Raw genomic sequence first — 25,008 nt, 5'->3', positions numbered from 1 at the left:
CAATCTAATGTTTTGACTTAAATCTTAATTAACACGTCGAGACCCGTGTCGGTCCCTAGAGACTGACATTGAGCTTTTTGTTAGCAAAACGTTGTCACTGGGACTGATAGTTGCCATAGTTCTAAACACTTGAATTCGGTGGTACTCGAGTACCCTGTCGAACACCTAACGGTTCAGAACAGCTGTTCTATACCTCAGGAAAAACACCTTTACATCATGTTAGTAAAATTTTAAAACACAAAACATTCAAAACTCTACATCGCCTACAGGCATCTGAGCTGTAGAAATACTTAAAAAACAAGGGTTTTTTGAGGAATATTTTTTTCATAAGTTATTGTCGATTGGTTGGTTCAAAATAAAACAATAAGAGTTGTTCAAATATTGCGAACGCCGGTTGTCCTCTACACAAGATTCCTCGAGCGTAATTATACAATGATACAATTACGTAACGTGATTTGATAGAATTGAAAGAAAATGAAAGCATGCGTACAAATCAAAAACTTGTACGGTTTTACTATCATTCACTATTTCATATTATGTGCGATCATGGCCCTCTCAACAGGTTTTACATTATTGCGGAGATGTTACCATCATTTCGATTCCCCCTAATTGGCTTAGGCCGTTCTAGTGTTCTGTTACTTCCTAGGGACATTCGATTGATATTCGTCTATAAAACGAAACCAAGATAATCCTTCTATCGATCTGATATCAGTGACTAATTACATTTACTTTGATTCCAATGCTCAGATTCAACTCAAATTCTGTATAAAAGTCCCTTCAACTTGTTCAAATTTCGTCAGTAGGCCCGGTTCAGGTGTCTAGGACAGTATTGTGGAGATAGGAGATTCTTGAAGCTGAGGTGAAAACAGCTGCGAGGCAGTGTTCGTTTAAGTCCCATACCCCGGAGTGAAAATGCCGTCCTTGGAACGTTTCAGCGACAACTTCTCAATGGTGCTACGACCTGAGGCGAGGATAGCGTCTGAGGTTCGCTACCTTGGTTGGAATGTGGCACCAGAGGATCTCCCACATATTCCCGAACATTGGTTAAAATATCCGGAACCTGAGGCATCCCTCCACTACCTGCTTGGATTATTGTACATCGCCTTCACGGTGTTCGCCTTGGTTGGCAATGGCCTAGTTATTTGGGTATTTTCATCGTGAGTTATTGTGAAATATCTGGAAAGTTTGTATATGTTATTTTTCTACTATTACGCAGCGCCAAATCGCTACGAACGCCGTCCAACATTTTTGTAGTGAATCTGGCGATTTGTGACTTTCTGATGATGGTCAAAACGCCTATTTTCATCTACAATTCCTTTACGAGAGGCTTCTCGGCAGGCGTTGTGGGCTGCCAAGTTTTCGCTTTCATTGGTGCACTTTCGGGTATGTGAAGTGTAATCAGTGATCTGAGATTTTGATGGTATAAATTAATCAATTGCCGTCTCTGTGATGTTATTTTCTCAGGTATTGGAGCAGGTGCCACGAACGCGTGTATCGCCTACGACAGGTAAGCTAACGAACTATTTGGATATTCATAGAATACTTGGCCAATAACGAATTCCCAATTACATCGTTTCGTCAAGAACCCGCTGACAACTTGTGGAATTTTATAAATTTGATAAGTCCTATACATATGGCGCGCATATGCTTCATTCCATTTAGAACAATGTTTTCGTTGTAGCATAGTCGAAACAAAACAATCAGAACGTTAAAAATAACTTACAAATAATGTTCAAAAATAGATTTTCATCTGACAGAATTATTTTTGAAAATATCGATAATAAAAGATGAAAAGTATAATTTCATTCAATCAATGTTATCTTTGTAGAAAAAGGTCCTATTGGAACAATTTATGAGTCAAATGATAACATAATAATTATTCCAAATGAATTGATTTGGCCAGAAACAATCTCAGCCAAGAAAAAAAAGGGGGTAGCAAATCATTCTCGTTGTGCAAGTTTCGGTGATTCGAGCTTTAAATAGTCAATAACGACGCCGGCCACATCCTTACAGTCACCAGGGGAAGGGCAGGAATGTTAGTATGATAATCACCGCCCGAAGGCCATAAGTTCAGTCAATTAAAAATTACACTAATTGATGCAAAATTTTTCACAGATACAACACTATCGCACGTCCCTTTGAAGGAAAGTTGACTCATACCAAAGCAGTTTTCATCACGTGCCTTGTGTGGACATACACCATTCCTTGGGGAGTCCTCCCACTACTGGAGATATGGGGTCGTTTCGTTCCTGGTAAGTTATTCTCATTGTAATAATTGAGAGCCATTCTGAAGATCAGTTCACGAAGTGACACTGAATTCACTCATGTGTCTACATTCTTGAATTTATAAACCTATTACTCCCAGTTAGCTTGATTTTATAATTTAAAAAAAAATGTTTTGCTACGTGATACTGGAATACTTTACGTGTTTATTTTCAATAATAAAAATAATAATACAGACCAGAAACATATAGGACGTAATGTACAAAATATTTAGACACTAATATTCATCCATTAGCATTGGTAATTGGTCAATAATAATCACTTTTAACAGACACATCCTTCAGACGTCTAACGTTGAAAATAATTTGACATCTATCACAATGCGACACTGAGGTTTCTCTTGCTGAGTTTTCCGAGGGAATTCAGCCATATATTTATATTATCTTTCGTTCAACCCTACTCGAATGTCAAACCAATTCTTGTTGCCTTTCGACTGATAGTTTGCTGTTGAATTTTTCTCAACATTTTTTTTTCTATTTAAATCGAAAACAATTTAACAAACCTTGAATTTCAGCACCCGGCACGATATCACCTTTTATTTAGGTTTGTTTTGCTTGTTATGGCATTTCTACTTCTGATCGAATTTCTTTCGAACAATTTGAAATAAATCGATCGAAATGCACAAAACGCTCGAAATAGGAAATACAAAATTATAACTCGACCGAAACGACAGCTTCGAACGAAGTGCAAATCCAGCGGAACGCAGGATCGGGATGGGCGAAATGGATATAATCACCCATATTCTGTATTTCGATCGATTTGAAATATTTCGGACGACTTGGTAAAATTCCATTATATATTCCTCTCGAGTTGTGTTTGCATTTCGTTCGATCTGTTTTGATGAGCTGTTGAAAAAATCAATAAAATGATCAAAATTCGAACTCATGTGTCGAACAAAAGCTGCTTTGTAGTTAAAGAAACGTTTTCGAAACGTTTCTCTGGCATTTTATACAAGTAAATATCAATGCACTCATAAGACGCGACACGAGACAAGACATAACACTTATTGTTCTTACTTAATTAAACGAATTAAAATTTACCTTATGTCGACCAGTTTCGGGCGCGAAGCTGCCCATCTGCGGGACAATGTCCGACTGGTTACATCTTCGTACGTGTTGCGTAGTCGTCCGAAGATTTAAGAGATAAGTCACTGAATTCTCAGCTCCGTCAAGTTGTACAAGCACGATGTGATGGGTGGATCGTCTTCATTCATCAGCGGCTTCTGGGAGTTGCTGATGAACATTTATTCCCATGCGTTAAGTTGTGACGAATTTTGGACATATTTAATCAGCTTTGCTTTCGTCCAATCGATTTTATGGTCGAGGCTGGTGGTGTGTGCCGCTACTGCTGATTCGTTCGATTTGTTGTTCTCCACCGCTGTTTTATGCTCCCTTATGCGTACCTTTATTTTCCTGCGAGTTTGCCCGATGTATACAGCGGGGCAATCTGGGCACGGTATTTCGTAGATCCCGGATTTCTCATCGGGAGGAATCTTGTCCTTGAGGTTACACAATAAATCACGGAGTGTATTCCCACTTTTGTACACTATGTGTAGTCCTTGCCGTTTGAGCGTGTTTTTGATGGGGTTCGTGATTTTGGGGTAAAAAGGTAGAGTTATTCTTTTTATGTCGTCTATCTCCGGTTGTAGTGTTGTGATGTCTCGTGTGTATTTCTTGCGTTTATGTTTTCGGAAAATCTTCTCGACAAATTCCTTTCCATAACCATTTACTGTAGCCGCTTTGTAAATCTGTTCTTTCTCCTTGGCAAGCTCTTCTTTTTCCATGGGGACATTGTAAAGGCGGTGTGCCATGGAGTGGAAGGCGGCTTGTTTTTGTCCACCAAAATGGTTGAAATCGCTTGTTATGAAGCGGTTAGTGGAAGTTGGTTTACGGTGGATTCCAAATTTTAAATTCCATCTTGTTCTTTTTCACAAGTGAATGTAATAGAATTGTGTCGAGAGTTTAGCATGGCAAGCGTTCGGTCTAGGTAGCGTTCCTTCACCGATGCGAAAATATCATCAACATATCGTATCCATGTTCGAGGGAAAAGTTTATCTTTTGCAATCTCAACCTCGAAGTCACTCATGAAGACGTTTGCTAGGAGCGGTGAAAGTTTGCTACCCATGCTTAACCCAAACGTTTGCCTGTAAATTTTTCCCCTGAATGCGAAAAAATTCTGTTTCATGCACACTTCAGCAACAAGAAGGTAAGCATCGATGCAATGATGGGCGCACGACTTCGTTCTAAGTGTCGGCGTAGACTTTTTAAAGCTTCCACGACGGGTACGCTAGGGAAAAGGGTTGCAACGTCGAACGAAACTAAAATTTCCCCGCGTCTTACTTTAAAAAGCTTAAGCTTTAAGCTTTAAAAAGTCTACGCCGACACTTAGAACGAAGTCGTGCGCCCCATCATTGCATCGATGCTTACCTTCTTGTTGCTGAAGTGTGCATGAAACAGAATTTTTTCGCATTCAGGGGAAAAATTTACAGGCAAACGTTTGGGTTAAGCATGGGTAGCAAACTTTCACCGCTCCTAGCAAACGTCTTCATGAGTGACTTCGAGGTTGAGATTGCAAAAGATAAACTTTTCCCTCGAACATGGATACGATATGTTGATGATATTTTCGCATCGGTGAAGGAACGCTACCTAGACCGAACGCTTGCCATGCTAAACTCTCGACACAATTCTATTACATTCACTTGTGAAAAAGAACAAGATGGAATTTAAAATTTGGAATCCACCGTAAACCAACTTCCACTAACCGCTTCATAACAAGCGATTCCAACCATTTTGGTGGACAAAAACAAGCCGCCTTCCACTCCATGGCACACCGCCTTTACAATGTCCCCATGGAAAAAGAAGAGTTTGCCAAGGAGAAAGAACAGATTTACAAAGCGGCTACAGTAAATGGTTATGGAAAGGAATTTGTCGAGAAGATTTTCCGAAAACATAAACGCAAGAAATACACACGAGACATCACAACACTACAACCGGAGATAGACGACATAAAAAGAATAACTCTACCTTTTTACCCCAAAATCACGAACCCCATCAAAAACACGCTCAAACGGCAAGGACTACACATAGTGTACAAAAGTGGGAATACACTCCGTGATTTATTGTGTAACCTCAAGGACAAGATTCCTCCCGATGAGAAATCCGGGATCTACGAAATACCGTGCCCAGATTGCCCCGCTGTATACATCGGGCAAACTCGCAGGAAAATAAAGGTACGCATAAGGGAGCATAAAACAGCGGTGGAGAACAACAAATCGAACGAATCAGCAGTAGCGGCACACACCACCAGCCTCGACCATAAAATCGATTGGACGAAAGCAAAGCTGATTAAATATGTCCAAAATTCGTCACAACTTAACGCATGGGAATAAATGTTCATCAGCAACTCCCAGAAGCCGCTGATGAATGAAGACGATCCACCCATCACATCGTGCTTGTACAACTTGACGGAGCTGAGAATTCAGTGACTTATCTCTTAAATCTTCGGACGACTACGCAACACGTACGAAGATGTAACCAGTCGGACATTGTCCCGCAGATGGGCAGCTTCGCGCCCGAAACCGGTCGACATAAGGTAAATTTTAATTCGTTTAATTAAATAAGAACAATAAGTATTATGTCTTGTCTCGCGTCGCGTCTTATGAGTGTCGTGAAGTTCTTACGTTGCACAGCAATTAAAAATAATAAGTAAATATCAATGGTTGAATAAAAAAAAACAAAAAGCTACAATTTTGTCTGAATCAGGAATGCCAGGTGATTTTTTCACATGGTACGATAAAATCCATAACATACTTTTGAACAAAGTTTGATAGCTTATTCAATGTTTATTTAATTGGTAGTGTTATATATCGCATTTCATTAAACCTCCCTTGAGGTTTTTAAGTTTATTTCAATAAATGTCAACAAAGAATATATTGCGCAACTACGAATTGAGTTTTATGAGTTTAGAAACGATAATTGACTTGATAAACCATTGATTAAATGAATATAGTCGCAGTTCTTCCACAAAACCGGAACTGTTCTAATTCAATTTGTTTATTTCAGCTTCGAAGTTTTAGTTGTAACCCAAACCATATCCACAAAAAAAATATATATTGAAACGGTATGTAACCGAAAATCTTCGATTTGTGAAGTGATCGTTTGAAAGATCTAGGTTAATCTATTGTATAGTATAGGCCCAAAATAATAGAAATACAATGTCACAATCATTCGAATCATTCAAATTCTCGAGCGCAAATAAGCAAATGTCTACTACCGACAATATGTATTTAGACCTAAAGTTCTCCAGAGTTCAACCTTTCTTTGCATGATTTTTTCTTTATTGATGCAATAAATCAAGGTCCACCACGATCAACTTGAAATAAACTTGTTTTTCATATAATTTTTGGGCATTCAATGTTATGATGGAAATTTCCACCATGCACAAGACAGAAGCTCTACTTCTTTTGACGATATTTTCGGCCAATAGATAGAATTTTCATGGGAAAAATATCTCTCAAAAACTCAAAAACAATAAAAATTTAAAATAGTACATTTTTCATTATTGGAAAAAAAAGTTGAAAAATCGAACATTTTGTTGGCTTGGAGGTAAAGTTGTCACCTAGTGGGGACAAAGTGGTCACTTATACATATCATGCTAAATGGGATAGATTTACGCGTTTTTTCGTTCAAGTTTGTTTGAAGTTTAAACAAATTATCTGTTCACGTCTCCTAGAATATGTGAACAGTCATCCAAACTGATGATTTGTCCATGATATCAGATTGAATAAACTATATTCCACTAGAAATCCCTTAGATACGATGCGCACAGGACTACGGCCGAATAGCTATCGAGAGAGCAATTTCTGTTCTTATTTATATTTTGACATGCGATAGCTCTACTGAAGTACAGGGTGACTCAAAAGTTATGAAATTCTTCGAGCAAAAGGTGACTATCAATACGGCATCAATATTCAATAGTTATACTACCAAACAAGCAGGTGGCTACTTTGCCACCACTACCCCTACAGATTCTGTCGTGAAAAAAGGCGTTCATCCTTTGAAGCCAAGAATGAATCCAGCCAATTAAGGATACCCTGTTCTAAAGTAAATGCGCACACAAAGCGTTCTGCATCGATCGGAGCAAATGGTAGTTGGAAGAGGGTGGTGAACCAAAATTTCCCGTCTGCTATTTTCCAAATCGTTTTCAACTCGAACAACACGAGGCCGAGCGTGGTCATTATGGAATGTTATCGACTCGTGTCTGGCCATATAATCTTGACGTTCTTGCCTATAGAAGTCTCCATCGATCGTTTGACCAACTTTTAGCAGCTCTTAGTGTATCACACCCTTTTGATTCCACCAAATAAAGAACATTACTTTGGTACGGTGGATGTACGACATCGGCATTGATGTTCCTGGTTGGCCGTGCGTTTTGGGTTGTCGTTCAAGCAGCATTTCGGACATGCAAAATCTTCGTTTGACTTTTCTCGTTTCCAATTCGTATGGAACACAATTTCCTCGTTTTTTGGGTGTATTTTACGGCTTGAAGCAGATAGTGATGTCTAAATTTTTCATTTATTCGATTATCGATTAATCGTTGGGGCATTTTTCAATATTCGATTCATTCGAATAATCGTCTTTCAATATTCGAATAATCGAGCGAATATTTTTTTCTTGTAATAATCACGTATCATGTTGTCATTCTGGTCGCGTGGTCTATCAGGTTGTCGATGTTCCATTATAAGATAGAATATGTTGGATAAAAAAATTATATAGCCTAATTCTTAACCTAAAAATGCATTAACTTTGGGAAAAATGTCTTCTTTCATTAATCGCGATTACAGTGACAATTATTCGAAGTATTCATATTTTGATTTTAAATTATTCGATACAAAATTACTCGATTATAATTTCAGATATTCGATTATTTGAATTAATCAAACGATTAACCGACGTCTCTAGAAGCAGAGATGACAGGTTTAAAGACATGTCTTCATTTTGGAGACATTTGAATTACTGTGAAGACATTTGATTTTGTGAAGATATTTTGAAGACATTATGAAATATACGAAGACATTTCAGTATGATAGCGTACGTGGGTTTTTGAGAGATATTATTTCCATGAACTTCCATTAAAAATATCATCAAAAGGGCTTTTGTCTCGGGGTCATTCACTTGCTCAAACTTTTCCAAGTAGAAAATCCACAAGCAATTAGAATGAATTCAACAAAAAGCGACTTTTACTTCAAATTCATTTGCACTCTAGAATTCGAATGACTGTGACATTGTATTTTCATTTTTTTGAGCCTTTATTGCACAATAGATCTTCCAAAAAACCACTCCACAAATCAAAGGACTTCCGGTTACATGCCGTTTCAATAATTAGTTTTATTGATATGGTTTGATTTACAACCAAAACTTCAATCAACGGTTAATCAAGTCAATTATCATTTCTAAATTCATAAAATTTAGTTCACAGGTGAGCAACATATTCATTGTTCACATTTATTGAAATAAAGTTCAAAGCCTCAAACGAAGTTTGATGAAATGCGCTATATAACAATATCAATTAGAATGAACATTGAATAAACTATCAAACTTTGTTCAAAAGTAAGAGATGAATGTTAGTTTCCTCCGATATGATTGTGAAGACATTTTTTCGTACCATGTTAAGACGTTTGAAAAAATCACCTGGCATCCCTGGCTTGAAGTCTTTAAAAATAGCTTGTCGAGCTGCTCCCGGTTATTTTGCAATCTCTGTTTGCATTTGACACGAATCTTGATCGAGAATGTGTCTAATTCTTCGCCTTCAAACTTTTTCGGTTCACTCGGACGCTTTTTGTCTTTAACACGAATTACCACTTTAAAGTCCAAACTATCCCCTAAAAAATCTATCCGATGGTGCAGAAATGGTGCGAAAATGAAAATTTTCGTTTTATGAAGAAAAGTGAAAATTGTCAAAAAGGTAACATGGAACAACTAGGCGTAGAACGACATCATACAGAGTGGCGACTTTTGCGACACTCTCTGAAGGAGAAAAAAGATCGCGCTGCAACTATCGAGCGTGTAGGTTCCTAAGCGGTTCAGTTGTTCGACTGCCGTCGTAGAAGTGATATATATATATATATATATATATATATATATATATATATATATATATATATATATATATATATATATATATATATATATATATATATATATTATATCACGCTGTACTTGCCCTAATAAAAAAGGTTCACGTGGAACTACCTTAGCTTAGCAATCATTCGTTTGTATTGATTAAATTCTTGATTGAATGAAACAGTTTCCAAATTCAATTGAGTTCAATATATTTGCTCTGTGAGTGAAAAAAATGAACAAATGCCGTGTAAAGTCAATTCATTTATTGTGATTGATTGTTCTTCGTTACAAGTAAATTTAATGACGGACCTTTTACGTTTGGTATGATGACTAGAACAAAATATATGTACGGAGAATTATCAAACGTTTGATGAACCAGCCTAAGGCTGAAAATCTTTCCAATAAAGACAACAACAAAATTATCAAACGATTATTTTATTTTACATTTCCCTCTGAAGTTTACATCCCAAAAGTGTACATACTTCTCGAATCTCGAATTTGCTTGAAACTGGGAAGTTCATTCGCTTCTAGTGGCTGCACGATTTTCCCAGGTTCCTAAGTTTAGAAGATCATGTTAGGACAGACATATTCCACTCTGCACAAAGGCAAGCGAGGACAAAAGTACTCGCAGTTTGCATTTATTTGCAGAGCCGATTTCCCCAGAAACCTCGGTTTTGAAGTCTGTGTTAGGGAAACACATTTCAATCGGAACAAAAATACCCCCGATTTGTATGAATTCGCAATGCCGATTTCCCCACGCTTCATGGATTTGAAGTCTGTGTTAGGGAAACACATTCCAGTCGGAACAAAAATACCCCCGACTTGCATGAATTTGAAATACCGATTTCTCCAGGCACCTTGGTTCAGAAATCTCTATTAGGGAACACATTTCGGTGGGAACAAAAGCTCCCCCTACTTTCGTGTGTTCTTTTTCTTCTTTTTGGCTTTAAGAGGGTTTAAACTTTTCAGTTCACTCGCCTCTAGGCTCTTTCGTGTGCTTGCAATGCCGATTTCGCTGCTTGGTTTTAAAGTCTGTGTTAGGGAACATTTTTCGATGAGAACAAAAGTCCCCCTACTTTCATATATTTGCAATGCCGATTTCCCCAAGGCTGCTTGGTTTTGATGGTTGTGTTAGGGAAACCGTAAATCGGGCCAATCAAAACGATGCAGTTAGGGCGTTTAGATAACGCCTAATATTTTACAGTTATTCAATTGTTTATCTAATGAAAAACAACATTTTGTTAGTTGCGATAGATGCGTAGAAATATTCCCTATCAAGTGATGCAAACATCTCTCCTATCCAGTACGAAATGTTCGAGCTATAAGCATTCGAAATCTTTCATTTTTTCCTGCATGTTCTGTGTTTAGGTTTTCATTTTACCCTCCATATATTCCGGTTAGACGTAGTCCCACGTCAAAAGACTGTTTGCCGCTGCCCTCACTTTATTTTGGCAGAAGTGCCAATTATGGTAATATGTGTGAGTTTTTTATATGTTTAGAAAACATATATCATTTGAGAGGCTTAGAATGAAAGGGGTGTAAGTGATTTGATCGATTTCTCTACATCAACTCTCTCTTCTGGTCACAACTTAGCTGCAAATACATTCCCAGCTGTATTTGAAAATGTGGAAGATAGGTCAGAACCTCATCTATCGGATTGTATAGCAAACTTAAATTGGAACGTTTTTGCAGTTGAGTTATTAACTAAATAAAAAGTTGATGAAGAGAAATCGATCAAGTCACTTACACCCCTTGCATTCTGAGCCCCTCATTTTAGATGGCCCTAATATAACATTTAAACATCAGAAATCTCTTCTTTATACAATTTGGTACTTGATTCCAAGCGAAACATTTTTCTTTTCTTGATAAAAAAAAACTAGTTTGAAAATAGTGTGTCCCATTGATGCTTGCTTTTCAGCATTTTGCTGAGGATTATGTGATCAAAATAATGGTACTTTCATACTCTAAAGAAGCTCTTTTGATGCAAATACAGTGTAGACGCATTCATTACAATCTTCTCGATGTTGTGATTCGACAACGATTTTATCGAAATAAACTTCTATTTTTGTATTATCATAATTGGTACAATTTTACATCTATGTTTCAATTATCACAATATCGAAAGCTGCCCTGTTTCTATTATGTCTGTGCGAAATCGCTATGCACACGTCAGTCATTTGCAGAAAACCCTCAATGGATGTCCACTAGAGAACTTCTACGAGTACCGCTTACCGAGTACCTACGTAGGGGAACTGCGGATAAGACGGACAGTGGGGGTATAATTGGCAGGTGGTTGATTTGTATAGGTTAAAGTGACCAGATGGTCAGAGGTCTAACGCGGGACACAAAAAAACAAATCGTTATGTATATACGTTATGTGAACATAAACCATAGTTTAGAGAGTCTCATTTATTCGTGAAACTCTTAACATGTGTCCTTGCAATTAAACCTGATCTGTATTATTTCTTACAAGTATCTGGACTCAGTTGTGATTTTTAGATGGTTTAGATTTTGTTCACGCCTGAAAATCACTCACTCAGTCAGAGCATTTAAGTCTGGCAATGGAATGGAATGCTCGAAAATTCCAATCCATTTTTCATCGATTTTAGCGTTAACGTATGCAATAAAAAATGGACTAATTGCGGATGGCGATGAAAAAAAACTACAAAAGAAAATGAAATCCGGTGAAAAAAGTGAAAAACTTCTTTTTCACTGGTGAAAAACTTCTTTTCGTGCTCAAGACGTACTTGATGCTTGAATTCAACGAATGGCAGGGGACCGAATACTTTACGTTCCCCAGGTAAGCGATGGCGACGAATATATCACCCACATGAAGTTCTCGAAGAAGGTCATTCTCTAACAAACGAGAAGGGAATATCCAAGCCGCTCTTCTTTCGAATCATATGGTGAACTGGGAGATATACAGTACGAAGTGCTTGCCGGAAGTTGCGAAGCTGATGTGGTCTTCACGTCGAACCTGGGATCTGCCCTTTATGCCAAAAGATCACTGGAGGATAGATCGGCTGGAGATAAACATTGTCGCGAAGACCGCCAACCTTCCCATCATCCCCCAGCTGCGACTGATAGAAAACTTTTGAGCGAATAGCCAAAATGGAGGGATATCCGACCACCAAAGCCACGAAAAGGTAAAAGAACACGCCGACATACATCTTTTCATCGGACATGTTTGAGGTTCTGGCCAACTTCCGTAAGGCCGCCAAGGCCGCTTCATTTACGATACTTCATCAAACAATCCTGCCTCTTCCTGTCTCGTATACACTAGTTCTTCCGGCTTATTCAACACGTTAAGCCCTGACCGAGCTAGGGGACCAAAGATGAACTTTTCGTCTGACTCATGTTGGTCCCTTCGGACCAGTAGGGGACTTTTATAAAAATCATTTTCTAATTTTGCTGCTGTCGTTCCCATTTGACACTCTCTAAACAAAAAGTCCACGGTCGGTGCGATGAAACCAGCTCAACGTATTAATCTTTGGATGCATTGGAAGCTCTTTTGAACAGTCTGCCAAATAAGATTTTTTTTGAGGTTCATGCATTTAATGAAATTAAGGTGAAGGTGGAAGCTAGCCATTGTAGTAGTATAGGTAAAACCACGTGTAAAAATGGGGTAATAGTGTTTGTGAGAGAAGAGCAAAGCACATGTAAATAGATCAATTCACTTATCAGACTGTGTGGCGCTTCATTGACACGAGTCTTTGAATACATTTGAAAAAAATAACAATTCAATACTGAAGTTAAATGTATGAACGATATGTTCCGATGAACCAAGCCAATTGCAAACATAAATATATAGAAGGGGTATTTTTGCATATGAAGTAAAATTCTGATTATACGCGAGCGTAACATGTGCAAATTTATAACACATGCGAATTGGGGCTCTTTTGATATTAACAAGTTCTACCGCATAGTAACTCGATGCTGATAATTCCTCAATATTTTCCTTCGTTGGTCGTATTGTTTTCACATATTCACGTTGGAGAACCTTAACCCTTCTCTTCGTTGGCTGAGACATTTTGATTGAATGTAATACTTTTCCGTTTATTGTTTTTGAAAGCATAGGCAGCCGTGGCAGTGTTCCGAGCTCTGCAATACAATTTTCTTACCCAATGTTAAAGTTGCTAAAACTTACATTATAGATCCATTAAACGTAAAAATAATGATTGTATTGATATCAACACAATTTTATTCTATTGATTTTCATGACATGAAAGGCTATGACTCAGGAATAACATTTTATTGAGTGGTTTTGATAGCTGTTTCGATTATGTTGTCTGGCATCAGCGTCAAAAAAATAACGATGCTTTCACCAACACAAACAAAACCATTGCCGAAGATTGAAAAATGAAAATTTAACTTTCGGAGCACTTGCTCGAGTTTTCCGACGTTTTGCACTATACAGTGCGACAGCAGATGAAAATTTGATATCTTGTGAGTAATCGATTAAATTTTGGTTGATATTACTCCATGGGAAGTGTGCGAAAACGATAATTTTCTTCACACTGTTTCGCGAAATTATTGATTTTCGGGCGAGGGGTGAGGGACGGAGATGAAAGAAATGAGCGCCATTGTGGCAGCCATTTGTGGCTAGCTTCCACCTTCACCTTAAGGCTAGCCATTGTAGTAGTATAGGTAAACCCACGTGTAAAAATGGGGTAATAGTGTTTGTGAGAGAAGAGCAAGGCACACGTAAATAGATCAATTCACTTATCAGACTGTGTGGCGCTTCATTGACACGAGTCTTTGAATACATTTGAAAAAAAAACAAATAACAATTCAATACTAAAGTAAAATGTATGAACGATATGTTCCGATGAACAATTGCAAATATAAATATATATAGAAGGTGCATTTGTATATGATTCTGATTATACGCGAGCGTAACATGAGCAAATTTATAACACATGCGAATTGGGGCACTTTTGGTATTAACAAGTTCTTCCGCATAGTAACTCGATGTTGATAATTCCTTAATATTTTCCTTCGTTGATCGTATTGTTTTCACATATTCACGTTGGAAAGCCTTAACCCTTCTCTTCGTTGGCCGAGGCATTTAGATTGAATTTAATACTTTTCCGTTTACTGTTTTTGAAAGCATAGGCAGCCGTGGCAGTGTTCCGAGCTCTGCAATACAATTTTCTTACCCAATGTTGAAGTTGCTAAAACTTACATTATAGACCCATTAAACGTAAAAATAATAATTGTATTGATATCAACACAATTTTATTCTATTGATTTTCATGACATGGGACGCTATGACTCCGGAATAACATTTTATTGAGTGGTTTTGATAGATGTTTCGATGATGTTGTCTGGCACCAGTGTTGAAAATATAACGATGCTTTCACCTATACAAACAAAACCATGGCCGAAGATTGAAAAATGAAAATCTAACTTTCAGAGCACTTGCTCGAGTTTTCCGACGTTTTTCACTATACAGTGCGACAGCTGATGAAAATTTAATATCTTGTGAGTAATCGATTAGAGTTTGGTTGATATTACTTGATGGGAAGTGTGCGAAAACGATCATTTTCTTCACACTGTTTCGCAAAATTATTGATTTTCGGGCCAGGGGTGAGAGAGGGAGATGAATGAAATGAGCGCCATTGTGGCAGTCATTTGTGGCTAGCTTCCACCTTCACCTTAACATGATGATAATGAATACCGATCAAAAGTGGAATAGGGAAACAAAAACCGATAATCAAACATGATTCCGCGTGTGGATGTAATTTTTGCGGTTTCGATATTAAGGTGAAGGTGGAAGCTAGCCATTGTAGTAGTATAGGTAAACTCACGTGTAAAAATGGGGTAATAGTGTTTGTGAGAGAAGAGCGAAGCACATGTAAATAGATCAATTCACTTATCAGACTGTGTGGCGCTTCATTGACACTGACAATACTGATTATACGCGAGCGTAACATGAGCAAATTTATAACACATGCGAATTGGGCCTCTTTTGATATTAACAAGTTCTTCCGCATGCTGATAATTCCTTCATATTTTCCTTCGTTGGTCGTATTGTTTTCACATATTCACGTTGGAGAGCCTTAACTCTTCTCTTCGTTGGCCGAGACATTTTGATTGAATGTAGTACTTTTCCGTTTATTGTTTTTGAAAGCATAGGCAGCCGTGGCAGTGTTCCGAGCTCTGCAATACAATTTTCTTACCCAATGTTGAAGTTGCTAAAACTTACATTTTAGACCCATTAAACGTAAAAATAATGATTGTATTGATATCAACACAATTTTATTCTATTGATTTTCATGATATGAAACGCTATGCCTCAGGAATAACATTTTATTGAGTGGTTTTGATAGATGTTTCGATGATGTTGTCTGGCATCAGTGTCGAAAAAATAACGATGCTTTCACCAATACAAACAAAACCATTGTCGAAGATTGAAAAATGAAAATTTAACTTTCAGAGCACTTGCTCGAGTTTTCCGACGTTGTTCACTATACAGTGCGACAGCAGATGAAAATTTAATATCTTGTGAGTAATCGATTAGAGTTTGGCTGATATTACTTCATGGGAAGTGTGCGAAAATGATCATTTTCTCCACACTGTTTCGCAAAATTATTGAGCCAAAATTATGAGCGCCATTGTGGCAGCCATTTGTGGCTAGCTTCCACCTTCACCTTAAACCGTTTGAGTGGTTTCATTGCAAAATTGAATCCGCTGATGGTTATATTTCGGTTTGAGAGTTGACAGAGAAGCGAAATTAGGTATGTACGGTAAAGTAAATTCGAGCAAACGAGCGCTCGTCTTGTTTGTTTTCATATTCCAGAAGCCGAGCTGGACCAAAAACAGATGAGTAGCTCGTCTGACTCGACGATCGTTTGGCCGCGCTCGCCGACGAATCAGTCGAATCGTTTAGTTTGTTTGATGTGTTCGTTCACCTTGTTGGTTTAAAGCAAGTACGACTAAACTAGTATTGCATAAGCAATGTATATTCTCAACTGCAATAATCAAATTCAATTCAGTAATTGCAAGATTTTACAGAGTTTCAAATGGGCCTTTTCGAAACAACACAACCAAATGTAAACATTGAACTCATATCCAGGGATGCCAGATGACTGTTTTGATATATTAACAGATATTAACACGCCACAAAAAGCGTTTTCACATCATATTGAACGAGAATGAGTAAATCAAAACAACTGGGGGACAACCATTGCCCCCAATAAATCATAATAACAAAACGTCTAAGTGATGAAGCCATATGCTCGAGAAAAAATAATTAAACCAAAAGATATATGGAACTTATTCCTTTTTGTTAAGTTTTTAACATTTTGGCACTGAGAAAAGAGTATCGATTGATCAATTTTAACAATATTTGTTGTTTCCCCAAAATAAAAACATGTCTTCTCATTTGACATCACTGATCATACCGAGAAAAAGTTACTGAAGTCTCTCCAGTCTACCAAATAAAACATTACAATGAAACTCGTGTACTGGAATAGGATATTTTGCTCATCTCGACAGTGACTGAAGCCGGGACGAGACGGATTGCTCGTCTCGTTTCCTGGAATAAGGCCCATTATTTCGTTCGAGTTGAAATTTCGCACGTTCTGCCCTTTTAATGTTCGAAGAGAAGTAGATCGAACGTAATGCAAAAACAAATAGAACGGAATACAGAATGAAAATTTATTAAGTCGATCGCAATATTTCGAAGATAAATCGTACAGCATAAACAAAGTTGGAACTACCAGATATTTCTCGATAGCTTGGCATCTCTACCGAAACACCGGTATTTAAATAGTACAGCAGAAAGCAAAAAAATCGTGTTCACAGAACCACATCAGAGGAACTGTGGTACAAAACCTTTGACACCAGTTTGAATAGCTGATTTCTACTGGCGTTCACCTGGGATAGTTTCAGTTATGTAGCACCGACTCGTATTCGACTAGTAGGCTGCTTCCAAAAATCGTTTCTGACTATGTTTGTTCTGTGGGTAACACATATACAGCATTGTTTGAAAATATCCAATAAGGCATATGAATAGATAAAAGAGGAGGCTAAAATTGAACACTTAAATAAGAAAAGATAAATGTATGAGCAAAAAATTAAAAAACTTTCTCAATAAAATGTGTTTATTGACTGAAAAGTTTACATCCTGATACTACCAGCTAAATTTGAGACGAAAACATCGTTATTCCTGCTCAACCCTGACAGAGGCGCGCACAATCAGCTATTCTGTTGGATAACTTCACTAATTCTTGTTGATTGTTTATTTTGCAAATGTAATTCACTACCATTTCACAAATTTCGTTTATTTTAGCAGTTTGTAATATTGAATGTTTTACATTAATTCAATTCTGTCCATTTTTGTTCAATGGGCTTCTCTATAAAGGTAATGTATGTGTGTACATGACGATAAATTAATTTAATGTATTTTAAAAGTAATGAACGTCAACGAAAAAAAATCCCTTAAACAACGGAAATTGTCACATTAATTCCGAGGTTCCCATTGTCGGCGAACAACTGTGCAATTGAGGTATCAAAAACGAGGCAATCCGAGTTAAGGATCGCGCTGGCTACCCCTTCGTGTATAGACCGCGGCATCGCTTCCCAGGTCAGTCGACGGCGATTTCCGTTGAGTTCAAGTCGGTATGCAAAATTTTCTGCTTCCTTTCGAGATCCAATAAGCTGAACAATAGCGTAGAACTGCTGATGACCATCGTACTTTTCCTGTTTTTCGAGCACCAACATAAAGTGGTGCCCGAAACAGGACTGCATCATGACCCAATCCACGGCCCCTGGAAGGTTGATGTCTGTGGCCAGGAAAACGATGTCTTCACCTTGAAGTGTGGTAATGCTTTTGTGGGACATCATAAGGTGAGGCATCACGTAGTCAAGTGATCCTTGCCATTTGCAGGATGCACCCGGACAAGGACAAAGATACGGTCGGAACTCGCAGGCTTCTTCATGTTCTGCTTTCTCGGTGTAAACCAGTGACACGGTACAGCCGTGATTCGAATGTTTGCAAGGAAATTTTACATTTGAGGCAACCTTCTCCATCGCGAGGTTGCGTATGTTTCCCAAAGAGCCACGGCATGTAGGACAGCAGGTTAACTTCGAACGGCAGCTGGTGCACACTAAATGGCCACTCTGGCATTGTAATATCGGTGGTAGAACGTAATCAAAACACACGGGACACTCGAATAAAGAAGCAAGATCTGCCGAAATTCCATTGTCTGCCGCTCCCACCGATGAAATAGAAGAATTTGAAGATGACGAACCGTTGACCTCTCGCCTTTTCGGGTTGTTGATTTTATTCGACATTTTCTTTCACTAGTAGCTGAATGGCAGTGTTCTCGATAAATTACGATCCCTCAAAACCACTATCACAACCAGGGCTCGACTGCTCACTTCTTTTTCAAATAGCAATTAATGTTGATTAGTTAAGCTGTTTTCAGCTGGTGTTGCTGGTGCTCCGCCACCTTCCTCTTCCAGTAAATACTTCTACGCTAGCCCACTCGTCTATTCAGTGATTCTGAGAAACACCAGAAAACACTAATTACTATCGGATTTCCATCACATCTGCATATCTGTCGACGTATTTTTATTTTTACAATGTCTTTTTTTGACTTCGAACAGTCGTTTTGCAAAAGAAATATCAAAAACTGCTTTTTTATTGCAGCTCATTGATTAGTTGAAAGTGTTTTCTCTTGAATATGCTTATTGTATTTGATGTTTTTTCCACAATACTTCCCAATACATTGACAAGCTAAATGACATACACATACAAGCACAACTACGCCATCTCAATTAAATCCAATGAAAAATTACACAAAAGTGACATTGAGCGTCATTTGAGTAGGGCTGTGCCAATAGAGTTGGCCAAGGCGCCTAGGAGTATATCCTAAGGTGAGACCGTTTCGTCACAAGGTTGGTAGGGGAGCGGTATATGAAAATAGTACGGAGGAAAGCAGAAGGAGAATTCTCGCGTAACTTTTGAAAAGGACCAATGTAACATTTTCGCCAACTCGAGAAAAACGTAGTTGAAGACCCGAACATTATTTTGCGAATTGTCTTAAAAGCTATCAATCTTTATCACTGTTTTCACCACTAGCTGTCAAGAATAACTTCGTAAAACCAATCGTAACTATTGTTCCGTGTTACATTGATACATTACACTGTTACATTGGACGTTTTGACTGCCCGCGTTTGCACATTGGACATATTACGTTGCACTATAAAAATTTGAAACTAACTAATAAACAACAATCCAAATATCAGCATTTCATTCTAAAGACTGATTATTATTGTTATCACTCGTTGAATTGCACTGAAATCGATAACAACACCCGTAAGAAACAAATTCCAAAACGACCGAAGTACGACTGCGAGTTGTTTTGACTGCTTTGTTACTTCGGACGTTTCGGCCGTCGGAGGAAAGTGGCGTCCGAAGTAACAGCCGGGTGCTTAAAATTCGATTCTGTACATTGGATATTTTTTGTATCGGCGACAAAAAGATCAAGAAGATAGATACGTGAACGATTGTTCTTGTAATACATTTAATGATTGGAAACTAATAGCGTGCATCCATTAACTCGATTTGTTTACATTTGTTACATAGGACCTTTTCAAAAGTTACGCGAGAATTATTTGCTTGAAGCGTGAAAGAGGCTGAAGAGTGGTTTTAGCATATTGGTCCACCTTAGGATATACTTGTAGGCGCCTTGGAGTTAGCTTCGGTTTGAGAATCCATCTCCTTTTCTAATAACGAATCCGTTTTTGAACTGGGTTAGTTCCAAACTGACTCTGTAATAAAAAAAACGTTTTCGGGTTTATACCATGGACAGACATACAGCTGTACTAGTGCTAGTACATTGTACCGCATGTCAAACTGACAATCAGTAATTTGACCAATTCACACTAGGGGAGGACGGGGGAAGGCGGCCACCCGGGATAAGATGGCCACTCTCTAGATTATTGAAACCATCAACTATTGGACAACTATAATACATTAGTTTGATTATTGCATTACAATCAATCATGTGTATCCATTTTGGCGTGAAAGGTGAAACGTCATGATAAACATTAAAAATAAACTTTTCAGATGGCGACGAGCACCGATTTGTTATTTTGCTTGCAAGAAATTTAGTGTTTTAGTGGTGAATATGCACATGTCCTGTGAAACCAATGTTACAATAGTAAACACACAGGCCTGTTAAGTGTATTTGTATAGAAAACGGCATGTTTTCAAAGCATTTCATAGAATTAATGAGACACTTTTGCCTGCCTCATAGGGGGGGGAGGCCACTATTGTAAGAGATGTGGTAGGTATGTTTATCTTTGAACGCACCTAATTGACGAATTTATAATTTCCCAAGGGTGGCACATTAAGCACGTTATAGGTAATTCAGGAAAAATAACACTCCAAACTCCTATCACGCTTGATCTAAAATACAACGACCTTGATATGTAGCACAATTTTGCCGGATACAATCATCCTCTATACGCCTAGATTCAGATTCAGAGTACAAACTTCAATATCATCTTCTAACGATTCAATTCCATTGCACAAATATGACTATGGCGTCATATTGTACTTCTGTGGACAACCTTCAATTATAATGTCAATAAATTCGCACAACACACTCAATGTATGGGGCGCTTTATGGCCACAAATGACTAAAAATTAACTACGACGCAACGGAAATTGCAAATCATTTTTCCAGGAACTCTAACCTGTATCATAAATGGAAGAAACTTCACTAGAAAACTACCTAGCAATCAGTTGATTCATTCGAGTTGAATTATCGATTCATCAGAGCAAACTCAGCATTCCACACCACGCAGCTGAACGCAAAAGCAGTCGAAGACGATAAGAAACTTTCCATTTTTGTTTTATAATTTGCACAAATAATCCACTGTTTCTTAATGTAATAAAGAGAACAACTGGTAAAAATTGATCAAGACCTCGGCTGTGATCGATCTCCTAGATAATTGTTGTAAGTGTTGTTGATCACCCGTTGCCGAGTGGTTAGCGTCTCACATTATCATGCCGGGTGTTCGGGTTCGATTCCCGTTCTGACCGGGGGATTTTTCGTCAGAGAAATTTCCTTCGACTTGCACTGTGGTCACGCGTATTCTAGAGCTTGTCCCTCGGAATACATTCAAGGCGTGTTATTTGGCTTAAGAAATCTCAACTAAGTATTAATAAATGACGCTAGTTAATGCATACGTTGAGACGGCAAAAGTTCCACAGGGAACGTTAACGCCATTCAAGAAGAAGAAGGGAGTTTTTTTTCTGATAACACGAATTTTCAGAAACTATAATTTCAGATATGAGTGATGAATTTATAACCAATGTCATTTCTAGAGTTTTCCGAATATAGTTTTTTATAATGTTCATTTTTCTCCCAATTATTTTTCAGAGGGATATCTAACGTCGTGCACATTCGACTACCTCACCAATACTTTCGACAATCGAATGTTTGTCGGTACAATATTCACCTTTAGTTATGTTTTGCCGATGAGCCTGATCATATACTACTACAGCCAAATCGTGAGTCACGTCTTCAACCATGAGAAAGCACTCCGCGAGCAGGCGAAGAAAATGAACGTTGACTCGCTGCGCTCCAATCAAAACCAAAACAATACATCGGTCGAAGTACGAATCGCTAAGGCGGCCATTACGGTTTGCTTTTTATTTGTTGCCTCGTGGACCCCGTACGGGGTGATGGCACTCATCGGAGCCTTCGGTGACCGAAATTTGCTGACACCGGGAGTTACCATGTTTCCCGCTTGTGCCTGCAAATTTGTTGCCTGTCTCGATCCGTATGTTTACGCCATCTCTCACCCCAGGTACCGAATTGAGCTGCAGAAAAGATTACCTTGGTTGGCTATCACCGAATCAATACCTTCTGATACCGCATCAACGACAACGGATGCAACGACAAATTCGGCGCCCACAGCGTCCTAATATAGAAAATAAATTACTTTACTCAAATGTATTATCCTAATCATACGGGCAAAACATAGTAGTAAACATGCTTACTATGCCCAAACAAAACGAAGTAAAAACTGATGTTACCTGATGACGACAAATGCTACGGTTTGATTGACTTGAATATAGATTTCCGTGAAATATTACATATTATAAATGTGAAAACAGAAGCAAATAAAATGCAATGCATGAAAATCAACCCCTTTATTATTTATTGTTACTTCAGGTGTAGTGATCGGTCTTTGATAATTTAGAGCCCCCGCATACTACAGACTTTCTGTCAACCAACAGTTTGGTCGGGTCGGCCTTCTGGTGCAAAAACCGACCCAACTAAATCGGCGTAATGTGCGCACATGCATACCTCTCCGTACTGATTGGGAAGTCGACCAAACTATCGGCCGACAAATCAGTCTGTAGTCTGCGGGGGCTCTTACTCTCATTTAGGTTTGCACTGGTAAAGTGCAGACCTATTATTTCAAAATTCAGTTGTGAATCGTATCTAATCTTCATTAATAGTAATAACTGGCACGTTTTTCGAAAGAAATATTAAAGCGGCACGGTTTGTCTGTGAAAAACTATGTTTTGAGCAAAAACCATCAATTGAATTAACATCAATAGCTTCTTATCAATTCTATTGATGTGATGTTATATAGAGTTGTAAATAGATTCTGTTGTCAAAATCAAGCTTGAAACATTCAGAATCCGCAATCACCTGTTCATTTTATAGCAGTGGTCGTAGTAGGCGTATCTGAAATCTTTCGACAGCAAATTATTTGAAAAAACTGTATCTTTCAACGGTAAAAATTTCACGTTGATCCGTGTTGTTTCTGAAAATGTTGTGCAGGATGGAAGTCGAGTGAAGAAATTTGATTTTGGATATCCACATTAAAAATAAGCCGTGGTCAGATACAAGTCAATGAAAAAGGCCAAAAGACTCACTCGAAAGTTGAACAACAATATTTTGAACGAAGGATGCATGCTGAAGAATGACTTACGTGAAGATGGATTTTGGTGAGCTGTCCAAAGGTTTAAAATTCTACAGATGAATAGAGATGTCTCCAGAGAATTTAATGTCGTTTATGCTGATCATTTTGCCAGGAAGTTCTTAATGGGGCCGGGAATTTGCAGCTAGCGACAGAAAACCAAGGTTCTCGTCACGTTATATTATTTGAACACTTTTTTCATTCAAACAATTAAAAAATAGGAATTACACAAATGACAACATTTATTTCATTCGAGTTTATTCGAAAGGCAAGGATCAATACATAATAATAAAATCGACATATTTTGGCTTTAGTTTTTTGTTTTTCTAATTTTTCAATCTGTGCTGTATCATCAATTTAATGGAAAAATGCTTCAAATCGTGGCAGGTACGGCTATCGAAACCGACAAACAATTTTAATACTTCGAATAAATGTATCTTCGAATAAATGTAATGTATTTTCAATACCCTTGTCTCCCAACTCCGTGTAACAGGAATCTAACGCCACAAAAATATCTACAGAAAGATACTCTTTCTCGAATGAATGGAGACGATCAGGCGTTGTGGTAACATGTATATCTCTCGAACTAAAGGTTACGAGTTCAATTCTCACTCCCGACATTCTCCCGAAATGGAAGTAAAGTGACGAACCAGCTAAATGTGTTGGATGTCACTATAAAAGGTAAAAAAAATCTTGAATTAAAGTCTAGTTCGTCTAAAAAGTTTAAAAAAATAAAAAAAAACATACTACAAAAGATGCGCAATGACAGTAGCTTTTCAACGAATGGCTGAAAATTTGATTCACTGGAATAATAATCAAGTTACGCCATCTGTTGTAAAACCGAAGAAATATTTGATTGACTCCGCATGACCTAGGGTTATGATTCTGAACACTAGAGTTATATTATTTGAACTTTTTTCTTTCTATTAAATAACTAAAAATATAAATTACTAAAACTAAAACGAAAAGGGCGAAAAATCACGATCAATGCATAATGCTTAAAAAAAAGCATACTTCGGCTGACGTGCTTTGTTTTTTTTCATTTTACAAAGTTTTTTTCCATATACAATCTGTGCTGTATCAACAATTTTACGAAAAATGCTTCAAATCGTGATAGTTAGGTATAACCTGGTATAACTATTGGGACCAGCAAAGAATTCAAATATTTCGAATATACGTTTCCTAATTTTTCGATACCTTCGTCTTTGAGTTGCGCGTACCAGGTATCTAACGTCACAAAGTAATAAAAATGTTTACAAACGGATAATCTTTCTTGGTGAAATTTTGATTCAGCCAAAAGCGTAAATAAACAAAGTTCAAGTCAAGAAAACGTTTCTCCGTTTGATCGGAAAAAAATTCAACAGATAGTACTTGGGGAAAAAGTGACATAATAAATAAAAAAGCAATTTTCACATTATTTTGAACAACCGTGTACCGCCACACACAATCAAGGCGTCTCTATATACACCAGGTGAAACAATCATATGAAATGCACTTTCAGCCATATTGGAATTGCTGTCGGTATTGTTTACAAACTGCATCAGAACGCTGCAGGCGGCTCTCTACAAACTGCTACGACGCCTATTAGAACGATGCCTACTATGTTCGGCTTTCGCGTATTATGTGAAAAAGAAGGGAAACTACTCTC

General features: G+C 37.8%; 2 protein-coding genes across 2 annotated transcripts; one reads left to right on the top strand and one right to left on the bottom strand.

The window, feature by feature from the left end:
* The first annotated feature begins 783 nt into the window (after positions 1–783).
* On the top strand, positions 784–22,576 carry LOC129770568 (opsin, ultraviolet-sensitive-like). The gene is made up of 5 exons (XM_055773489.1): positions 784–1,157; positions 1,217–1,383; positions 1,465–1,507; positions 2,116–2,252; positions 21,806–22,576. The coding sequence occupies exons 1-5, from the start codon at positions 913–915 to the stop codon at positions 22,351–22,353; spliced, it is 1,140 nt and encodes a 379-aa protein (XP_055629464.1). The 5' UTR covers positions 784–912; the 3' UTR covers positions 22,354–22,576.
* On the bottom strand, positions 17,495–19,145 carry LOC129770569 (E3 ubiquitin-protein ligase sina). The gene has a single exon (XM_055773490.1). The coding sequence runs from the start codon at positions 18,702–18,704 to the stop codon at positions 17,850–17,852; it is 855 nt and encodes a 284-aa protein (XP_055629465.1). The 5' UTR covers positions 18,705–19,145; the 3' UTR covers positions 17,495–17,849.
* Positions 22,577–25,008: the final 2,432 nt, after the last annotated feature.

The sequence above is a fragment of the Toxorhynchites rutilus genome, chromosome 2, assembly GCF_029784135.1.
Source record: "Toxorhynchites rutilus septentrionalis strain SRP chromosome 2, ASM2978413v1, whole genome shotgun sequence".
Lineage (NCBI taxonomy): Eukaryota > Metazoa > Arthropoda > Insecta > Diptera > Culicidae > Toxorhynchites > Toxorhynchites rutilus.
The sequence above is the reverse complement of the archived record's forward strand: the minus strand, read 5'-3'. Positions and strand labels throughout refer to the sequence as shown.

Excerpts from the sequence above, each read along its gene's own strand:
- LOC129770568 (XM_055773489.1), top strand. The coding sequence starts at position 913 with ATGCCGTCCTTGGAACGTTTCAGCGACAACTTCTCAATGGTGCTACGA. Across the intron at positions 1,158-1,216 it reads GTTATTTGGGTATTTTCATC|CGCCAAATCGCTACGAACGC; the intron begins GTGAGTTATTGT and ends ACTATTACGCAG. Across the intron at positions 1,384-1,464 it reads TTTCATTGGTGCACTTTCGG|GTATTGGAGCAGGTGCCACG; the intron begins GTATGTGAAGTG and ends TTATTTTCTCAG.
- LOC129770569 (XM_055773490.1), bottom strand. The coding sequence starts at position 18,704 with ATGTCGAATAAAATCAACAACCCGAAAAGGCGAGAGGTCAACGGTTCG.